Below are 19,628 nucleotides of genomic sequence, written 5' to 3'. Positions count from 1 at the left end.
GAGTGCAGGCGGTCTCATCAACCTACTCACTGAACCAACAAATGTATACAAATGATGCCTTTCCTTCCCCCAAGCTAATACATGAATTCATAACTTTATAATTACACAATATAAGGAAAGAAAATATTGCGTGTTTGAAATATTAATATGTGTTTTACTGTCACACCTTTTGTTAAGATCTATGTAAGACGGGTGACCTTTGTCAATTCAAATGTAATGTTTTCAGGTCCGTGCTCTTCCAAAGACCTACACCATAAACTCTGTGTCAATAGAGGACACTATAACCCTCCTTGCTGCGCTGGGTCAGATCCGCTCCCTGCTGAGTGTGCGCATGGGACGAGAAGAGGAGAAACTTATGATTCGTGGACTTGGGTGAGTTCATTATCACTATTATCTCATCTGTTATCCTAAATGAGGGATGTGTGTTAAACTTCTAACTGGTGACACTAAAATTTAAATCATACTTAACTAAATGGCCACTTATAAAGATTAGTTGAGTTAAATTCAATGTGTGAAAGGCTAACGCTGAGTAAAAGTGGACTGATCACCTCTCATTTATCGTTCAAACTACTTCACCTTTGTGACACTATGATATTTCCTGTATATGCAGTGATATCATGAACAACAAGGTATTCTACCAGCACCCCAACTTGATGAGAGCACTGGGTATGCACGAGACTGTTATGGAAGTGATGGTCAACGTCTTGAGCGGGGGTGACTCCAAGGTATCATCTGTTCTTCTCCTCCCGTCTCTGCAGTATCTGTGCTCTCTAAATACTGACACCATCTGCTTCTGTGAAAATGTCTTTTCAGGAAATTACGTTCCCCAAAATGGTGGCCAACTGTTGTCGTTTTCTCTGTTACTTTTGTCGAATCAGCCGCCAGAACCAGAAGGCAATGTTTGACCATCTCAGTTATCTCCTGGAAAACAGCAGTGTGGGGCTAGGTAGGCACATCCAAATTCTCTTTTCAAAATGGATGCACTAAACAACCATCTACAGCAGTACATCTTCCTCTTATTGTCTTCTCAGCGTCACCTTCCATGCGTGGTTCAACTCCTCTAGATGTGGCAGCGGCATCTGTTATGGACAACAATGAGCTTGCCTTGGCGTTGAGGGAACCGGACCTGGAGAAGGTAAAGTGCCACTGTGAACATATAGCACATATACAAAACCCTGCCTGAGTATGAATGTGGTGTTTGAGTGATTGGTGGTGATCAGAGAGAGAAGGAAGTAGTCAAGTGTGCGCAGCGAATGAACTATGCAATGTAAAGTGACCAAAAAAAGCTCTGTAATGCGGATGTATTGTTATACCACCAGAAGATGAACACCACTTAATTGTGTACATATGTGTCCTTTTTCAGGTGGTGCGTTACCTGGCTGGATGTGGCTTGCAGAGCTGTGTGATGTTAGTACGTAAAGGTTACCCTGACATTGGCTGGAACCCCGTAGAAGGAGAGCGCTACTTGGACTTCCTGCGTTTTGCTGTGTTTTGCAATGGTAAAATTTGAAGCATCATATGACCAGTTTTTCTTAGGACAATATGAACATGTTTCTGTGCAGGGGAAAGTGTGGAAGAAAATGCCAATGTGGTGGTGAGGCTGCTGATCCGCAGACCTGAGTGTTTCGGTCCTGCTCTTCGAGGAGAAGGGGGAGATGGCCTGTTGTCAGCCATGGAAGAAGCAATTAAAACTTCTCAGGATCCATGCAGAGATGGCCCCTCCCCCACATCTGAGCTTAATCGGACACTGTAAGATATTTTGTTCTTCAGTGTTTTAAATGACCTTAAAGGAGACATATTATGCTTTTTCAGGTTATTGAACTATAACAACATAAGTAGATCATTATTTTACATTTTGTTAATCTTGTAAACCAAAATGTTACTCTAAAATGACTTAAACAGTAATAGAAACAGGTCCAGTGACTGCCTGTACAGAACTGATAAGCCTCTTTATACTCTATACATCATTTACATGATTTTATTTTTGAAAAGTGGCAAGGTGACATTTTTGAATCCTACATGTGGCACAAGTACTTGTGGGCTTGTTAGGGAATTTTCTATGCAATCGAGACTCATTTGCAGAACAATGTACGACTACTCAAACATACATGAATGAATGAATCAATCAATCAATCAATCAATCAGAATACAACTTTGAGTAAACTCATGAAAACACAGACTAAACGAAACATAGTTGAAACCATCTTAAAATGATTAAAGTTGATCTTGAATAATAAGTCCCCTTTATTTAAAACAAAACAATACCATATACATTGTTATGATTGATCTTGACTTATGTTGAGGTATGTGCAATAAAAAGTTTCCTTCCCTGGTCTGCATAGTAAATGTATGTAGAAACTCTCTAGCGGAAGAAAATATAAGAGGAATCATTTGGAATATAAAACTAATATAAGAAGTTTGTGCTGTGTGTACTGCAGTGACATGATGGAGGACGAAGAGGATGACACTATCCACATGGGAAACGCCATCATGACCTTCTACTCAGCTTTGATTGATTTGCTGGGCCGCTGCGCCCCTGAGATGCATGTGAGAAACTGCATACGCACACGCACATTCACACACATGCACACACAATACCAGAATACACTTTCCTTAAATTCACTTGTTATTTTGTCTTTGTCAGTTGATCCACGCAGGCAAAGGTGAAGCCATTCGGATCAGAGCCATCCTGCGCTCTCTTATTCCCATCGAGGACCTGGTGGGAGTCATCAGCATCCCGTTCTCCATGCCTAGCCTCACCAAAGGTCTGTCATAGGGATCAGTTTATAGTGTTAGCCAGTACATGACTGAATGATATGTCAACACACATATGTTGCACATATTGACAGATGGTGTGGTTTTGGAGCCTGACATGTCGGCTGGCTTCTGTCCTGACCACAAAGCAGCCATGGTGCTGTTTCTGGACCGTGTCTATGGAATTGAAGACCAGAACTTTCTTCTGCACTTACTGGAGATAGGCTTTTTACCTGATCTGAGAGCTGCTGCCTCACTGGATACTGTAAGATTATATTCTCACAAATCAAATATGAATTGACTTGGGCAGATTTACTGTATATGAATGGGTTGAGATGAGACTGAGAGACTGGGTTAACCAACGGACTACACATGTCAGAATGAAGCTAAACAACATGTTGCATGCTTCTCTGTGCTAGGTGGCTCTAAGTGCTACAGACATGGCACTGGCTCTGAACCGGTACCTCTGCACAGCCGTGTTGCCCCTGCTGACTAAATGTGCTCCTCTGTTTGCGGGCACTGAGCCGTTTGCCTCCTTGATCGACTCCCTGCTCCACACTGTGTATCGCCTTTCCAGAGGCTGCTGCCTGACCAAGGCCCAGCGTGACGTCATCGAGGAGTGCCTGCTTTCTGTGTGCGGGTAAGATACACCTCAGATTGTCATCTATCACTCCAGGGAGCTATGTCTGAACCAGTCTCTCTTGTTCAGGAAGCTGAGGCCTTCTATGATGCAGCATCTGTTGAGAAGGCTAGTGTTTGATGTCCCTCTGCTCAATGAACACACCAAGATGCCTTTAAAAGTAAGAAATCATGCTATATCACACAAGCCTAAAGCAGCCTCTGCCTTTATCAATGTATAATAGATGAACATACAATTATTGTTTGTTCTATTCCAATCAAAACCTTTATTGTCAGGAGTGCAGTGGCAGTACAAACAGCAGACAATTAAAACAATAATATAATTCATAGGCCCAGGGGAAGAAACCAGATTTAGAGGCCCTAAATTATTCTGAAGATTTGGCTGTGGGATGTCTTCTTTGAGGGTAGCAGCACAAACACAGTGCTGGACAGAATGTACCAAGCTTTCTGCAGTGACTATTGTTCAAAAGAAGTGCTTTGTGCTCCTTTTTTCACAGTTGAGTTTTTGGGTCATGGTATTTACAATAGTCCCCAAATTATTCGTAAGACTCAACCCACTCCACCAATATTCCTTTAATTGTTGTTGTATTGCGGGAGTCACACCATTCCACAGAGTCACTGACAACAGGCCATGGCCAGTCTCTCCATCCTGTAATAAGACTCAATTCAATAATTTTTTGTAACATCCAAAATCACAACAGCAGTTGCCTCGAGGGATTACTGTGAAAAATCAGACCAAACAATGTTCATAGGGACTTGGCAATGTCCCAGCATCCTGTGTCCTTAACCAAATGTCCCAAGCTCCCCTGTCCTTAGACCCTCCTTCTCGGCCAGGAAAAACTACCAAACCTCTTTGGGAAAAAGTAGAAACCTCAAGGAGAATTCTGTGGTGCCTCTCCAGAGGTGGTGTTTCGAAGGTGCGTTGGGTAGACAAAAGACAACGCGCTTGACACTGCTTCGTGATTTAGAAAATGGTTTTAATCATGAATAAGCAGCAGTCAAATACAGATGTCGACAAATCTGGGTCCCCTCTTAGCCGAATTGAGGAAGAACCCCGTTCCTCCGAATCGAGGCGCTTTTATACCTTTCAAAGACAAAGAAAACTCCCTGGTGATCCTGGGCCCCACCTGGGTCCAGCTGTATGCAATTTTAAGGCTATCGTCTTACACTCAGGAGAGGTCAGAAAATTAACCTACACATTCTTCATCGCCCCGTCACTCAACCAAATTTCCTGTTTTTCGACCAGGAAGCCTCTCCTGTTTATCCTACACATTCCTATGCAGTTTTCCGATACTTCAATTCCATAGTGAAGGAGAGATCCGACTCCCTCGGAAAGACAGGCGGATGTGAGATAGATAGTGGAGCTGGAGCCACTCGGAAGAAGAACCAGTTCTTTGAGGCAGATGAAGAACCGTCCATATGGTGTAGAGACCGTTTCTCCAGGCAGACCTTTTGGCAGTTGAGGAGCTGGATCCACAGGTCATCAATGTGCCTGTCCCACTCCTGGTGGGGAAGTGGGAGAAGAAGATGGAAAGCCAATGAACAAATTACAAGTGAAATTAAATTATGATATTAAATATTGTTTGATATCATTAGTCAGAAGCAGATGATGGTGCTCAAGCTGTCATACTTCCCCAAGCATAGTTAATCCAAGGGCAGAGTAGCTGGGAAGGTTTTTATTTCTGTTCCTAACTGGCCTGACCATAAGCGATTTCAAAGAGGAACGTTTTAAGCCTGGTCTTAAATTAAGAGACTGTCGGCTTCTTTCACATGGACAGGAGCTGATTCCATAACACAGGAGCTTGGTAGCTAAACACTCTACCTCCTACTGTGCTTTTAGAGACTCTTGGGACCACCAGAAGGCCAGCATTTTGAGAGAGAAGAGCTCTGTTTGGATGATATGGTTCTATAGCATCTTTGAGGTAGGATGGGGCCATGTCATTATGGCTTTGTAGGTCAGGATGAGGATTTTAAATTTGATTCTACACTTGACAGGAGCCAGTGAAAAGACTTGAGCACTGGCGTAATGTGCTCTCTTCCTTTAGTTCCTGTTAGTAATATTGCTGCTGCATTTTGAACCAGTTGAAAGCAACCAGCATCACATCATCAGATTTTTCTGATTTGAGCTATATAGCGCAGATGGAAATAGGCAGTTTTACAGGCTTGATTTATATGCGTTTGAATGAGAGCTCCTGATCAAATAAGACATCAAGTTTTCTTACAGTATAACTGGAGGCAACACTGACATTGTCCATTGTGACTATCTGTTCAAGCAGATAGTCACAAGCGTCTCGTAGACGTTTACAATGACCTCAATTTTTCAGGGTTAAGATGCAGATAATTAAGTGTCATCCAGGTTTTAGTATCTTTCACACAAGCACTATGTCTGTCTACTTGATCGGTCTGACCAGGTTTCACTGATAAATACAGCTGAGTGTCATCTGCATAGCAGTGGAATTTAATGCCATGCTTTCTGATAATATTACCTAACGGCAGCATATAAAGAGCAAACAGAACTGGACCGAGTACTGAACTCTGTGGCACACCGTAAGTTACTTTAGAACAAGGTGAGGAGCTCTGGTTTACATAAAAAAAAAACAAGATAAATAGGATTTAAACCAGCTGAGGGCTGTTCCTCTGACACCTACATCTACATTAGAATGTTGTGGTCGATGGTGTCAAACGCTGTGTTGAGGTCCGAACAGAACCAGGATTGAGATCAGTCTATTGTCAACAGCTAATAAAAGAGAATTTGTAACTTTAACTAGTGTAGTTTCAGTGCTGTGGTGGGCTCTGAACCCAGACTGAAAAAAGAAAAAAACGTGTGTGTGTGTGTGTGTGTGTAATTGTCTTTTCTCTCCACTGAAAGCTACTGACAAAGCAAGGCCTCATTCAAGTGAAACATGCAACTGTTATTCTGCAAACCTCAATGTGTTTCAGCTACTGACCAATCACTACGAGCGCTGCTGGAAGTACTACTGTCTGTCTGGAGGCTGGGGCAGCTTTGGGGCCGCGTCAGATGAGGAGCTGCACCTCTCTAGGAAACTCTTCTGGGGGATCTTTGACGCTCTGTCGCGTAAGGTTAGTGCTTCGTGGTTACACCATGGTAGTGACTCAGACTACAGTGTGTACAGTGGTATTTGTGTACAGCCATACGAGCAGGAGCTGTTTAAGCTTGCACTTCCCTGCCTCAGCGCTGTGGCAGGGGCACTGCCTCCAGACTACATGGAATCCAATTACATGACTCTGATGGAGAAACAGTCTTCCATGGACTCGGAAGGAAACTTTACACCTCAGCCTGCTGACACCACCAGGTAAACAGGACAAAATGAAGTTTTGTGCCCTGAATATAGCACATTCTCTGAACTGTAATCATTTGTCCACAGTGCTACTGTGCCTGAGAAACTGGACTGTTTCATCACACGATATGCAGAACACAACCATGAGAAGTGGTGCACGGAAAAGGTAAGAACCCTTGGTCGGCAGATATTAAAAGTTTTTTGTCTCTCTCTAAATATAGCAAAAAAACACCATAATACTAAATAAAATAATACGTGTTTTGCATATATATTTGTTCAAGTTTTCCTGTGGCTGGTTCCATGGAGATCAGATCTGTGAAATCTCCAAAACACACCCCTTACTGAAGCCTTACAAAAGTCTCCCTGAGAAGGTACACAGCATCTATGTATGAGTCCATTTCCCAGCTGTGTCCCTGACGCTGTGTGCATTTGTGTTCAGGACAGGGAGGCGTACCGCTGGCCTGTCACAGAGTCTCTGAAGACCATGTTTTTCTGGGGCTGGAGCATCGAGCGCATCAAAGAGCCGGACCCAGCAAGTCTGAACAACAAGACCAGAAGGACCTCTCAGGTCAGCCAGGTCAGTGTAGGGGCCACTGCTCTTTTACATGAGAGGCTTTAACGTTCAGTGCTGATCCTTGACTCAAAAAACGATGTATACCACATGCGTGAGTCTGTCTATTAACACACATTTGTCCTTTCCAGCTGTCATTTGAAGGAGGTTCAACTTTCATCCCGAGGCCGATTGATATGAGCAACGTAACTCTGTCCAGAGATATGCAGGTACTCCTACATGCACAAACCTATAGCGCACTTGAGTGGATTATTTATACAATCACATGCTTTCACACCCTGTCCTCAGTCTATGGCAGAGCTGCTTGCTGAGAATTACCATAATATTTGGGCCAGGAAAAAGAAACTAGAACTGGAAGCCAAAGGTACATTGTAGAGCCTTATTCCATCAAGTTTCTTTACGTTTCAAGCTGACAGTTGTTTCTGCACACAGGAGGAGGGAACCACCCACTCTTGGTACCCTATGACACTCTGACCGCCAAAGAAAAGGCCAGAGACAGAGAAAAAGCGCAAGACATCCTCAAGTTCCTGCAGATCAACGGATATATAGTGTCCAGGTGAACTGCAGGCCAGATTGTTTCTAAAAACTGTATGTTAGCTACTTTGTGACCAGTTCTCTTAATAATTTGTTTTCTCACTCAGGGGTGTGAAGTCTCCCGAGCTGGACACCCCTGCCATAGAGAAGCGCTTTGCCTACACTTTCCTGCAACAACTTATCACATATGTGGACCAGGCTCACCAGCACATGATGGACTTTGGTAAGAGCGACAATAAATAGGTCAAACATCTTTCTCTTTTAAGATTATGTTTACTTAGATTTTTTCTGGGATCAAATTATTACTGGTGTTTTTTTCTTGTCAGATGTGGGACCAAGACAAAAAGGAGAGAAGATTCCACATGAACAACAGATTAAATTCTTTGGGAAGGTCGGTGTTTACTCTTTTCCAGACCCATTCGCTTTTTTGCTCAATTGAGTTTTCAACTATATCCTCAGGTGGTTCTGCCTTTATTGGATCAGTACTTCAAAAACCATCGTCTCTACTTCCTGTCTACGGCCATCCATCCAATCAGCAGTGGTGGCCACGCCTCCAACAAGGAGAAGGAGATGGTAACCAGGTCAGCAAAGTGGATTGACTTCATACTTTTTATTTCATGCCAATGCTTCAAAGGGTCATAAGCAGCCGAGTGCAATAATATTGAAAAGACATTTGATTAGGACAAGAGAGGAGCAGCGGGGCTCTTCAGTAGACCTCACCTCTGATAAACCCTCTCCTATTCTTCTCCTCTTATTTTCTACATGCTCTTCTTGAAACTGTCCAGCCTTTTCTGCAAACTGGGCGTTCTGGTCAGACACAGGATATCCTTGTTTGGTAAGGGCACTTGTGTGTGTGTCGTCCTGCATGTGTTCGTGGCGCGCTGTTCTCTGCAGAGACTTACGTCACACAGCACTCAACAATTATGATAATATTCCCTTCATACTCTTAAGCCACAGCTGCCCAGGGATAGACTGACGGTCAATTTGTGCGATTGGCACAGCTGACCACTTCCCACACTCACTTATGGACACACCACAGTCATATTGCCTGACCAGCCAGTCCCAACACGTTTTGACAGACTGCTTTACAAAACCTGAGGGTCTGGGATCCAACCCAGTCGCGCCAATTTCCAAAGGGAGTGATTGACAGGCGGATTAACCAATCAGACAAACGCATTGTCTGTTCGTGTCTAAACAAACATGGTGGATCACGAAGAAAGAATAAAAATAACACAGACTGAGAAACGTTGCCGACTTCTGCTGAGTCAACAAGCGACGCACTAAACCCTGTAAATCTGAGGTAAATTAAGTTATATATTTTGTTCTGAATGTTCCAAAAATATTTGAGAGATATCTTCCGCATTTGAGAGACACGTGACACAAAGTCTTCTCCATTTGAGAGACACGTGACACAAAGTCTTCTGCATTTGAGAGACACGTGACACAAAGTCTTCTGCATTTGAGAGACACGTGACACAAAGTCTTCTGCATTTGAGAGACACTTGACACAAAGTCTTCTGCATTTGAGAGACACTTGACACAAAGTCTTCTGCATTTGAGAGACACTTGACACAAAGTCTTCCACATTTGAGAGACACGTGACACAGATTAGCGGCAGTGGTTGGACAGGTAAATGCTGTAAAGTTTTATTTGACACCCTCCAATGGTCCGATTCCAGACCGAGACGCATTCAAACAGAATGTGGGCGGGGCTGGCGGGTCAGGCAAACAGTCATACGCAAGCAAGGTGTTTGGCCCAAAGAACAGCGACTAGAGCCACTGCTGCCACACTGCCTCACCTGGAATTCCAGTTGTCTGTAATCAGTGTACTAACCTTGCCCAACCCTGTTTAACTTCCAAGATGTGATGATGGAACTAATATATTGACTATATATATTGTGTTAAATGAGTGGATATTTGAAAAACATCAGTTGTAAAAAGAAAACAAATATATTATTTCGATTTTTTTAGTGTCTATTGTCCACACATATCTTGCCTGTAACACTGGAACTCAACACAGCCAGATCTGATTCCTATTTAAGTTTGCGCTTACATGACATGCTCTGTTTTCAGAAGCACAATCTTTTTAGCGACCTGTATGTCAACTGCTGCTTCTCTTTTACAGGGAACAATGCAAGCTCCATTGTGAACTGTCTGCAGATCCTGGGCCAGAGCCTTGATGCCAGGTCAAACCCATACACTCTGAATGTATATTGTATGTAATTAAAATTAGCGCTGTCATTTTCTGAATGTATGTGCATGTTGTAGGACAGTGATGAAGACTGGTCTGGAGTCAGTAAAAGCAGCCCTCAGGTGCTACTTTGTGAATGCCGCTGAGGATCTGGAAAAGACCAAAGAAAACCTGCTTCTTGGTCAGTTCAGCCACAGCCGAGAGCAGCCGCGCGGAGTTACCCAGATCATCAACTACACCACTGTGGCTCTGTTGCCCGTGCTCTCCTCCCTGTACAAGCACATCGGGCAGAACGCCTTTGGAGAGGACTTGATCTGTATGCACCTTGCACTCAGCCCATCCCACAGTCGGAGCTGGTTATGAAGGTGCTTCTGCTCTTCTCTTGCAGTGGATGATGTACAGGTTTCCTGCTACAGAATTCTCAACAGTCTGTACCTACTGGGCACCAACACAAGCATCTATGTGGAGAGGTGGGCCGGCTCTCTGGCTGTAGTTCAGTAGACACTTGTTTTCTGCCTGATAACATCTTGATGTCTCTGTATTCAGACAGCGGCCCGCTTTAGGAAAGTGTCTTGCAGCATTCTCTGCTGCATTCCCTGTGGCTTTCCTGGAGCCCCACCTGAACAAATTCAACCCCTTTTCCATCTACAACAGCAGAGCCACTAAAGAGCGCACAGGTAAATGTATGTACTATTTAATTCTATACTAACAAAGATTAGATAGGTCTCCAGACTCCAGAGTCAACAGTTGATTTACAAGGATAGCCACTTTTAGAATACACAGTTCCCTTCTTTGTTGTGATGAGAACAGCAGGGAAACATGTGCGTTATTTGCTACCAATCATGACATGGTTGATTTTGTCATCTTATTGTTGCATAATGATGATGAATTTATGTTTCGTGGAATCTAAAATAGAAACAAAATTAATTATTTTTAAATAAGAACAGTGTAAAAAAATCATATAAATCATCATATATAAACTTGACTGTATCGTTTTTTGTAGCCCTTGGGATTCAAGGACAGGTCAGTCAAGTCTGTCCCCTTCTTCCCAACCTGGACACATGTCTGCAGGAGATCACTGAGTTGGCACAATCTGGCATGAGGTATACACAGATGCCTCACGTGATGGAGGTAGGAGCGGTCCCCCTTCACACGTCCCACACAGGCCGCAGGGGTCAGCTCTGCTTCTGTTGCAGGTAGTGTTGCCTATGCTGTGTAACTACATGTCCCACTGGTGGGAGCACGGCCCAGAGAACACAGCGGAGCGGGCGGAGGGCTACTGCACAGCGGTCACCTCCCAGCATATGAATGCTCTACTGGGAAACATCCTCAAAATCATCTACAACAACCTGGGAATTGATGAAGGAGCCTGGATGAAGAGGCTGGCAGGTACATTCTTCCTACATCTCTTTTATCTATTTGGTGAAAGAGTGATGCTCATGCCCCTCCCTCTGTCCTAAAGTTTTTTCTCAGCCCATAATCAGCAAGGCTCAACCAGAACTTCTCAAGACCCACTTCCTGCCTCTCATGGACAAACTCAAGAAAGTACGTATCTGTAATGCATTCCCTTTAAAATTGTTCAACATTAAGAATGGTTAAAGTGCATGCAATAGTGGTGATTGTGTGTGCTCAGAAAGCCTCAGTGGTTCTTCTTGATGAGGAGCAAAGTAAGGCAGAGGGCAGAGGGGAGATGTCTGAGACAGAGCTGCTCATCATGGACCAGTTCACCATCCTGGTGCGGGACCTGTACGCCTTCTACCCACTGCTCATCCGATTTGTTGACTACAACAGGTACAAGCCACAGAGAGGAGTTTGGTTTACTATTGTAATCCAAGGCTGCAGAATTTATTTTATGACAATACCAGAATGGTGTGTACAAAAAACTAACTGAACTGTCATAGGGCACGATGGTTGAAGGAGTCCAACCCTGACGCTGAGGAGCTGTTCAGGATGGTAGCTGAGGTCTTCATTTTTTGGGCCAAATCTCACGTAAGATGTTTTTCAAATCTATCGATTCATAATCAGCTTCATAGTTTTAAAGGGAAACTACAGGCAATGTCCTCACGGTCTGATCCTCATTCTGCAGAACTTCAAAAGAGAGGAGCAAAACTTTGTGGTTCAGAATGAAATCAACAACATGTCCTTCCTTCTCTCTGACACCAAGTGTAAGATGTCCAAGGTAAATTATCCAAACTCAATGACAGAATCCATTATCAAGATGTTTGGGTCAGTATGGTTCACTTCTGTTTGGTTGGTTTGTGCCTAGGGCTTAGTGTCGGACCAGGAAAGGAAGAAGATGAAGAGGAAGGGAGACCGCTATACCATGCAGACCAGTCTGATTGTGGCCACCCTGAAGAGGCTCCTGCCTGTGGGGCTCAACATGTGTGCTCCGGGAGAACAGGATCTGATTGCACTAGCCAAAAACCGCTTCACTCAGGTACGACATGACAAACAGCACTCAGCGCACTCACTCTAGGCATCTAACCACCCAGACCTTTGTCAACAGAAGGACACAGAGGATGAAGTCAGAGAGATCATCAGAAACAACCTCCACCTACAGGGCAAGGTGTGTTTAGGTTCAGGGAAGTTTAACAAGCAGAGCAATAATGTAGCGTCCTTCACCCTGATGCTCACTGTGCTGTGTCCCTCAGCTGGAGGACCCGGCCATCCGCTGGCAGAGGGCCTTGTATCGAGAAATCCCTAGTCACTGTGAAGACTCCTCAGACCCAGACAAGACTGTGGGGAGGGTCCTGGACATTGCACATGTACTTTTCCATTTGGACCAGGTCTGTTTTGCGCTTTTTTTCCACCCGGTGAGAACAGCTAGATGACTTCAGTTTATTATCTCTCTTCAGGTGGAGCATCCTCAGCGCAGTAAGAAGGCTGTGTGGCACAAGCTTCTCTCTAAACAGAGGAAGAGGGCAGTGGTGGCATGTTTTCGAATGGCGCCTCTCTACAACTTACCAAGGTAACGTCCACACACCAACAGACGGCACCTAGCGTGTAAGACAGTTTCTAGTGACTGCTGTCTGTGCAGGCACCGTGCTGTTAACCTGTTCCTGCAAGGCTACGAGAAGTCCTGGATAGAAGCAGAAGAGCACTACTTTGAGGATAAGCTCATAGAAGATCTGGCAGTAAGTACTCAATTTAAATGGCTCTTTGTGCTCTGGTTCAATAAACTTGTATCTATGTTTTATTCTTTTGACAGAAACCAGGTGAACGGGAGTCGTTAGATGAGGAAGAAGCAGTGAAGCTCATAGATCCTTTGCATCAGCTCATTCAGCTGTTCAGCAGAACTGCTCTTACTGAGAAATGGTGCATATTCTACATACATTCTCTCTCAAGGTTTATTGCAATTGTCAGGGAACAAAATACACAAACTAATAGCTTTTTCTGTTGATAAGGTGCAACATACAACAATGAACAATGATAATAGCAAAATATACCAAATAAGGCATGCATAAAATGTACAAATGGTAAGAAATAGTGCAAAAACTGAACAGTGCCATGCACATGTGACAATCTAATTTTCAATAACTCCTAACTCTATTAATCAATTTAATCATTTTACTATCAAGTTTACAAATATATTTATATATACTTTTACATGTTCTCTCAGATGTTTACTTTATATATGAATACTACATTGTTGGCTAAAAAAAATATATAATTTTATTAAAAAAAACTGACAATTTTGTTCTTTATTTTAATGGCTGTAAATAGCAGCAGCAGAATATTTTTGGTAATGTGCAGTGTAATCTCTGAACTTTGAATCTTTGTGTGTGTTGGCTGCAGTAAACTGGATGAGGATCTGCTGTACATGGCTTATGCAGACATCATGGCTAAGGTACATGCTTCGTGTTCCTCATGGGTCGTTCGGCTCAGATCCGGCTCCAACTACAGTTTCTTTGCAATGAATTGAAAGAATCAACTCCAACCCACGCTGTCTTAAACTCAAAACGCTTTAATCTGTTATACCATGAAACCATTATAAATAACTAATTATACAGTCTCTAGTACAGGGATGGCCAAAATGATGTATTAGTGTGCCGAGGGCATTCATTCATTTACTACCACGTCTTCTGTTCGCGGGTGACTGGAGCCTATCCCAGGGACCTTGGGCATTAGGCGGGGCACAGCCTGGACAGGGGCCAGTTCGTTGCAGGGTTAACAGAGACAGAGACGCACAGACAACCATTCACTCTCACTTTCATTCACTAGGGGCATGATCTTATTGGAAGGCGAGAGCTTTAACCACTCTGCCACTGTGCACCCCTCAAACAGATACTCCTAATAACTCTCAGCACCCCTTTGAAAAAATGAAATACAATAAAGGTGTTAGAAAGATTATTATTATTATTCAGTGCTCATCTCAGCTTACTGTATCATTCCATTGTTAGTGCATCCGTGACCTCTTTACAAAGTGTCTGAATGTGTCATTGGTTCTCCTCAGAGTTGCCATGATGAAGAGGATGAAGATGGGGAAGAGGTGAAGACTTTTGAGGTTTGTCTGTTTCTGGTTTGGACTATGCACTGTCTGACCTGTGTGTGTCTGAGCAGTCAGTGATTTGTCTGTGTGAAACAGGAGAAAGAGATGGAGAAGCAGAAGCTGTTGTACCAGCAGGCTCGGCTGCATGACCGCGGAGCTGCCGAGATGGTGCTGCAAACCCTGAGCGCCAGCAAAGGTGTTCAGGATATTGTAATATGGAACAGAGGGAATAGGGAAGTAGTGAGCTGGTTTAGGGGGGGAATTGTATTTAGAACATGGTTTCTATTTTTCTTTATTGTGAATTCCTGTTCAAAACCGTATTTGAGGCGTCTAAACTTAAAAACATACTTGACCACAGGTTCTTGAACTCTTCAAACCACGTACCACTTAAAAATATTTGGCTCTCTGAGTACCAGCAGATCTAAAGCATACCACCTTTACCACAGTTTTAGGAACACAGTACTAGAAGATGTTGATATTATAGAATGCTACATCTGTGCTTTTATAGAAATTTGTCCGAATTAGTCCCATAAGAGATTGAGACGTCCCATGTGTGTGGTTTAGGCTTTAGCGGTCTGTGAACTTGATTTGTTGAGATTGAGATGTTTTGGTCCCTCAGGTGAGATGGGCCTGATGGTGGCCTCTACTCTGAAGCTGGGCATTGCCATTTTGAATGGAGGGAACTCCACAGTGCAGCAGGTACTCTGTCCCACCTTTTTTGGGACTGGGGTCTGACAAGGGTACTGAGTCTCCCTCCTTCTCACAGAAAATGCTGGATTATCTCAAAGACAAAAAGGATGTGGGTTTCTTCCAGAGTCTGGCGAGGCTCATGCAGTCATGCAGGTAGAGCTTTGTTTCTACTTTGAGCTTGTGAATGCTGTTTAAAATGTGCTGTTTAGCTTATTATAGTTCATAGTTTTTCAGAAGGAAAGACTTTACAGCAGTTTTGATTTCCCCCAGTGTTTTGGACCTAAATGCCTTTGAGCGACAGAACAAAGCCGAAGGTCTGGGAATGGTGACAGAGGAGGGATCAGGTAACAGTATTTTTATTCTATCTGTTCACAATGTCTCAAATGTCCATATGAGCCCCACAATATGAGCTTCCCATTTCATATGTCGTCATGTTCATAACTCTAACTTTTTTATTTTGAATGAAAATGCAGGTACGGTAGCACGTTTAAACCTGGGGTTTACCTATTGACATTGAGTACTGAAGCAACAATTGTCTTTATATTTTTCATTTCTTGTGCCTCAGCCTCACAGTCTGGTTGTGAACGCTTGGATAGTGAGCTTTGACCAAAGCTGGACCTCCAGCTCTGGGTCTAGTTCTGACTTTCTCTTTGTTTCTTACCCTCTTTCTTTCCTCTGTTGTCTTCTTTTCTCATGTTTGTTTTGGGCACTATCCTCAGTCACCAGTCATGAGCGTGGTAATTATGCCTCTGCCATTTTGCTGTGTGTTGATTGGTTGGTCTCTCCTTCTTTCTCTTCTCTGGTTTATGTCAGTTGTGCTCAAGTCCTGAGTCCTGTCATGGCAGTACACATGGCTTCAAATTAATTGTACTTCCCCTTTAATATAGGCTATTCAGATGAATACAACTGGTCTACAGAACAGTTTCACATGCTTTAAATTGTTTTAGAATGACTTACAATGTCCACTTACAAGGGACTTTGTTCAAGAATTTGTCAATTCAGATTTGTATCTTGTTGCCTTGAAGTAATTAACTGTTGTGTGTCCAGAAAGGATCCTGAACTAAATCATCTTTTAGTAACAAATTTCCTAATTTCAGCCTTCTATCTAAGAGCATGTGAGAAATGAATGAGTCTACAGAAAGAATAAAAGCCATTTGAATGGTGTTTAACCCTCAAATGCCTCTGGTTGTGACACTACAATGTTATTGTTGAACCTGCTTTTACATGTCTCTGCTTGAAATGATAAGAGCCCTGTATCCGACTAAACAAGAACACAGTGAATATTTAATCCTCTAGTGATATTAAAATGAAGTCTCATTTTGTTACTGTTGCAATATTGAAATATTGAGAGTTAGTAGTTGCAGAATTTCCTCATTATCCTGGCACAAGCAAAGCTTGAAACTATATATATGCCCATTGCTGATGAAGTACAGAGGTCTATCCCACAGGGGAGGAGCATAATAGCGCAATAAGATGTTATAAAATGATTAGAAGTGCCTTCTCATCTGACATTTATTTATTCTGAAAGGAATTATACAATTAAATTGACACCAATAAGGTTTCTGATGTCAAAAGGCTTCTAAGTACGGGCTAATTTACAAATTAAAGTCAATTATGTCTTTGGAAAGATATTTATAATATATCCATTAGTTCCACCTGCACAAAAACCTGAGAGAGACGACCTTTTAGTGTAACATTGTATCTGACCCTTTCTTTAATTTATGTGAATGCTATCTTACTGTATTTTAGCTATTGATTAAATGCAAGCCATAAAGTGCTGCTTTTATAATATAACATTTCTGCTGTCCCGTTTTAATATTGCAACATTTTTGTAAATTAAAATATATATATATATATATATATATATATAATTATATATATATATATTATATATATAATTATATATATATATTATATATATATTATATATATATTTTATATATTATATATATATATATATATATATATATATATATATATATATATATATATATATATATATATATATATATATATATATATATATATATATATATATATATATATATATATATATATATATATATATATATATATATATGAAAGGTCTTTGGGGGTTAAGGTACTTCTTACATGTCAAACTCAGCTCAGGATGCAAAGCACGTCTGGTACAGGATAAACACTAATCCAGAGGCGTCTTCCCTCTGTCCTCCTCTGCTCCGTCACATCTCTTGTGTCTGGATTTGGTCATGTGTTGGTGTTTGTCTGTTCAAGTACTTTGTTTTTTGTTTGACACAAGTTTTTTGTGTCATATGTTTTCTATCCTTAAAACTTTAACTAAAAAGATAACAATGATCAATGTTTTATAGTGAGTTTCATCAGTCCTTTAGCATATACAGTACGTATGTTGTACACATTTCTACTGTTTAGCATAAGCTGTCCTGCCTCATGAGTTCTGGGGATTATTCCTGACTCGTGTGGGCCATGTGTGGGTGGAGTTTACATGTTCTCCCTGTGGCTCTGTAGGTTCAACACCACAAAAACAGCCCTTTTGCAGTTCAACAGCTATACTATAAATTTAATACAAACATTATTAGTTAAATTTTTGCATTTGCGTTTGTATTCAAAGACTAGTTTTCCCCATCCTTTGTTTGCGCTTGTTGCAGAATAGATTCAGTTTAATACATAGTAGCAGTAGTCCCTGTGTGGAGCCTTGATGCTGGTACACCTCACTATGCCCTGGTCTGTTCACTGGACAGGGCAGCATGTAATTTATGCAAGAATCAAGTATCACTGTAACACAGGTAGTTCTCACTCTTCTCAGTTTGCTGTCCTGTGCACATTTGTGTGTATACGCTGTGTGTTATTTGTATTTAGAGTCCTTTTGGTGTCTTACCTTCCTCTCATTGTGTTTCTTTCTCCATTTTCTGGGTCAAAACCACATTTTATTAATCCCCACAACTATCTGCAGCTCTTTTTTATCTGCTCTTACTCCTAAAGAAGACGTCAGCATTAAGGCATGCTTCTATTGGAATGTATTATCTGTGTTGGCACAGTGCACTTGTCAGTTATACAACTGCAGTGCTATCCTGTATGAACAGTAACAAATTTGGTTAAACATGATGAAGTAGTAAACAAGTCTCTGTGGACTTTGTCCCAATAGTCTGTGCCACACCAGGTCATGTGTTCTGCCCAGTGGAAGCGTGGCTTTAGTGCTGCTTGGTGAGTTCTGAGAGTGCCGTGGTTTTCCACTGCTCATTAGGAAGTGTGTGCTGGAAGTGACTTGGCACATCTCTTCTGAATTCTTGTTCACTCTCATCTTCCTGTACCCCCTCCCTGGCTGTCCTGCTTGTGCATGGGCTCTGTCTGCCTGTTTGGCTATTTATTCCACCTCCAGGAGAGAAGGTCATGCAGGATGATCAGTTCACGTGTGACCTGTTCCGCTTCCTGCAGCTGCTCTGTGAAGGACACAATTCAGGTTTGTTTAAGTATCCCTTACACAGCCGCACTATTTTAAAGGGCATCTCCAAATATACCATCTTAACCCAGTTTTGGCCTAAAGGTTTGAGATTACATTTAGGCCAAAACAGGGTTGAGTTGGTATTTCATTGATTTTACAAGCTCAGCATTTGTCCAATCAGTCAGACGTCATCTGAAATCAGCACCTGTTCACCATGACTGTTTTCTTTTTTTAGATTTCCAGAACTACCTGAGGACACAGACCGGAAACAATACGACTGTCAACATAATCATCTCTACAGTGGACTACCTGCTGCGCGTCCAGGTCGTAACTCTTATTTCTGAAGGATCTGCTCAGTACGGTGGTTGTGTTATTCTAAAGGCCTCTGATATCTGTGTAGGAGTCAATCAGTGACTTCTACTGGTATTATTCTGGCAAAGATGTCATCGATGAGCAGGGACAGAGGAACTTCTCCAAAGCCATAAATGTTGCAAAACAAGTATTCAACACGCTCACAGAGTATATCCAGGTACAAACTTTCAATTGACCTAATTTAACTGCACCTAATCTAGTCTACTGGAACAACCTCCTTTCTTTTACCAAATGAAAAACTATACATTTGAGTCAGGTATTGTTTTTTTTGTGAGTATGATGTGTTTCCCTTGCCTTTATAGGGACCGTGCACAGGCAACCAGCAGAGCTTGGCTCATAGTCGTCTGTGGGATGCTGTGGTGGGCTTCCTGCATGTCTTTGCTCATATGCAGATGAAGCTCTCCCAGGTCAGTGCTTCATTTCAGTTTTTTGCAGCTAAAATCTGGAACAGTCTTCCTGAAGATGTGAGACAGGCTTCTACTCTGACAATGCTCAAATCTAAGCTAAAAACTGTTTTGTTTAGCTGTGCATATGACTGAAAGGATTTTTTCTTTGCACTCTTCTCTTTTGTTTGTGATTTTATTAGTTTAGAAAATCAGTTGGATTGATAATTTTTAATTTAGTTAATTTTATTTTATTTCTGTTTCTGTA

At 42.1% G+C, this 19,628-nt stretch overlaps 1 protein-coding gene across 1 annotated transcript in view; it reads left to right on the top strand.

Moving 5' to 3' along the window:
- Positions 1–19,628, top strand: part of ryr2a (ryanodine receptor 2a (cardiac)) — a 55,076-nt gene that overhangs the window by 24,181 nt on the left and 11,267 nt on the right. Inside the window, exons 45-93 of the mRNA XM_072455560.1 lie at positions 227–372; positions 611–725; positions 814–946; positions 1,032–1,135; positions 1,364–1,499; positions 1,563–1,749; positions 2,439–2,547; positions 2,645–2,765; positions 2,850–3,019; positions 3,174–3,394; positions 3,464–3,554; positions 6,334–6,474; positions 6,544–6,707; positions 6,780–6,858; positions 6,974–7,063; positions 7,132–7,269; positions 7,395–7,472; positions 7,552–7,627; positions 7,696–7,819; positions 7,905–8,020; positions 8,124–8,188; positions 8,257–8,378; positions 8,583–8,632; positions 9,922–9,982; positions 10,065–10,303; positions 10,376–10,457; positions 10,534–10,664; positions 10,991–11,118; positions 11,184–11,376; positions 11,450–11,532; positions 11,621–11,778; positions 11,889–11,976; positions 12,074–12,166; positions 12,254–12,424; positions 12,494–12,553; positions 12,639–12,773; positions 12,843–12,955; positions 13,025–13,121; positions 13,196–13,302; positions 13,783–13,834; positions 14,441–14,491; positions 14,573–14,672; positions 15,096–15,175; positions 15,243–15,319; positions 15,437–15,510; positions 18,543–18,623; positions 18,841–18,929; positions 19,006–19,134; positions 19,280–19,384. Of these exons, the coding sequence (XP_072311661.1) occupies positions 227–372; positions 611–725; positions 814–946; positions 1,032–1,135; positions 1,364–1,499; positions 1,563–1,749; positions 2,439–2,547; positions 2,645–2,765; positions 2,850–3,019; positions 3,174–3,394; positions 3,464–3,554; positions 6,334–6,474; positions 6,544–6,707; positions 6,780–6,858; positions 6,974–7,063; positions 7,132–7,269; positions 7,395–7,472; positions 7,552–7,627; positions 7,696–7,819; positions 7,905–8,020; positions 8,124–8,188; positions 8,257–8,378; positions 8,583–8,632; positions 9,922–9,982; positions 10,065–10,303; positions 10,376–10,457; positions 10,534–10,664; positions 10,991–11,118; positions 11,184–11,376; positions 11,450–11,532; positions 11,621–11,778; positions 11,889–11,976; positions 12,074–12,166; positions 12,254–12,424; positions 12,494–12,553; positions 12,639–12,773; positions 12,843–12,955; positions 13,025–13,121; positions 13,196–13,302; positions 13,783–13,834; positions 14,441–14,491; positions 14,573–14,672; positions 15,096–15,175; positions 15,243–15,319; positions 15,437–15,510; positions 18,543–18,623; positions 18,841–18,929; positions 19,006–19,134; positions 19,280–19,384 (5,553 nt within the window). The remainder of the gene's footprint in view (positions 1–226; positions 373–610; positions 726–813; positions 947–1,031; positions 1,136–1,363; positions 1,500–1,562; positions 1,750–2,438; positions 2,548–2,644; positions 2,766–2,849; positions 3,020–3,173; positions 3,395–3,463; positions 3,555–6,333; positions 6,475–6,543; positions 6,708–6,779; positions 6,859–6,973; positions 7,064–7,131; positions 7,270–7,394; positions 7,473–7,551; positions 7,628–7,695; positions 7,820–7,904; positions 8,021–8,123; positions 8,189–8,256; positions 8,379–8,582; positions 8,633–9,921; positions 9,983–10,064; positions 10,304–10,375; positions 10,458–10,533; positions 10,665–10,990; positions 11,119–11,183; positions 11,377–11,449; positions 11,533–11,620; positions 11,779–11,888; positions 11,977–12,073; positions 12,167–12,253; positions 12,425–12,493; positions 12,554–12,638; positions 12,774–12,842; positions 12,956–13,024; positions 13,122–13,195; positions 13,303–13,782; positions 13,835–14,440; positions 14,492–14,572; positions 14,673–15,095; positions 15,176–15,242; positions 15,320–15,436; positions 15,511–18,542; positions 18,624–18,840; positions 18,930–19,005; positions 19,135–19,279; positions 19,385–19,628) is intronic.

The sequence above is a fragment of the Eucyclogobius newberryi genome, unplaced genomic scaffold (assembly GCF_026437365.1).
Source record: "Eucyclogobius newberryi isolate DKJ021-1_F unplaced genomic scaffold, fEucNew1.0.hap1 SCAF_20, whole genome shotgun sequence".
NCBI classification, from domain to species: Eukaryota; Metazoa; Chordata; class Actinopteri; order Gobiiformes; family Gobiidae; genus Eucyclogobius; species Eucyclogobius newberryi.
Note: the sequence above shows the minus strand (reverse complement) of the source record. Positions and strands in the feature narration are given on the sequence as shown.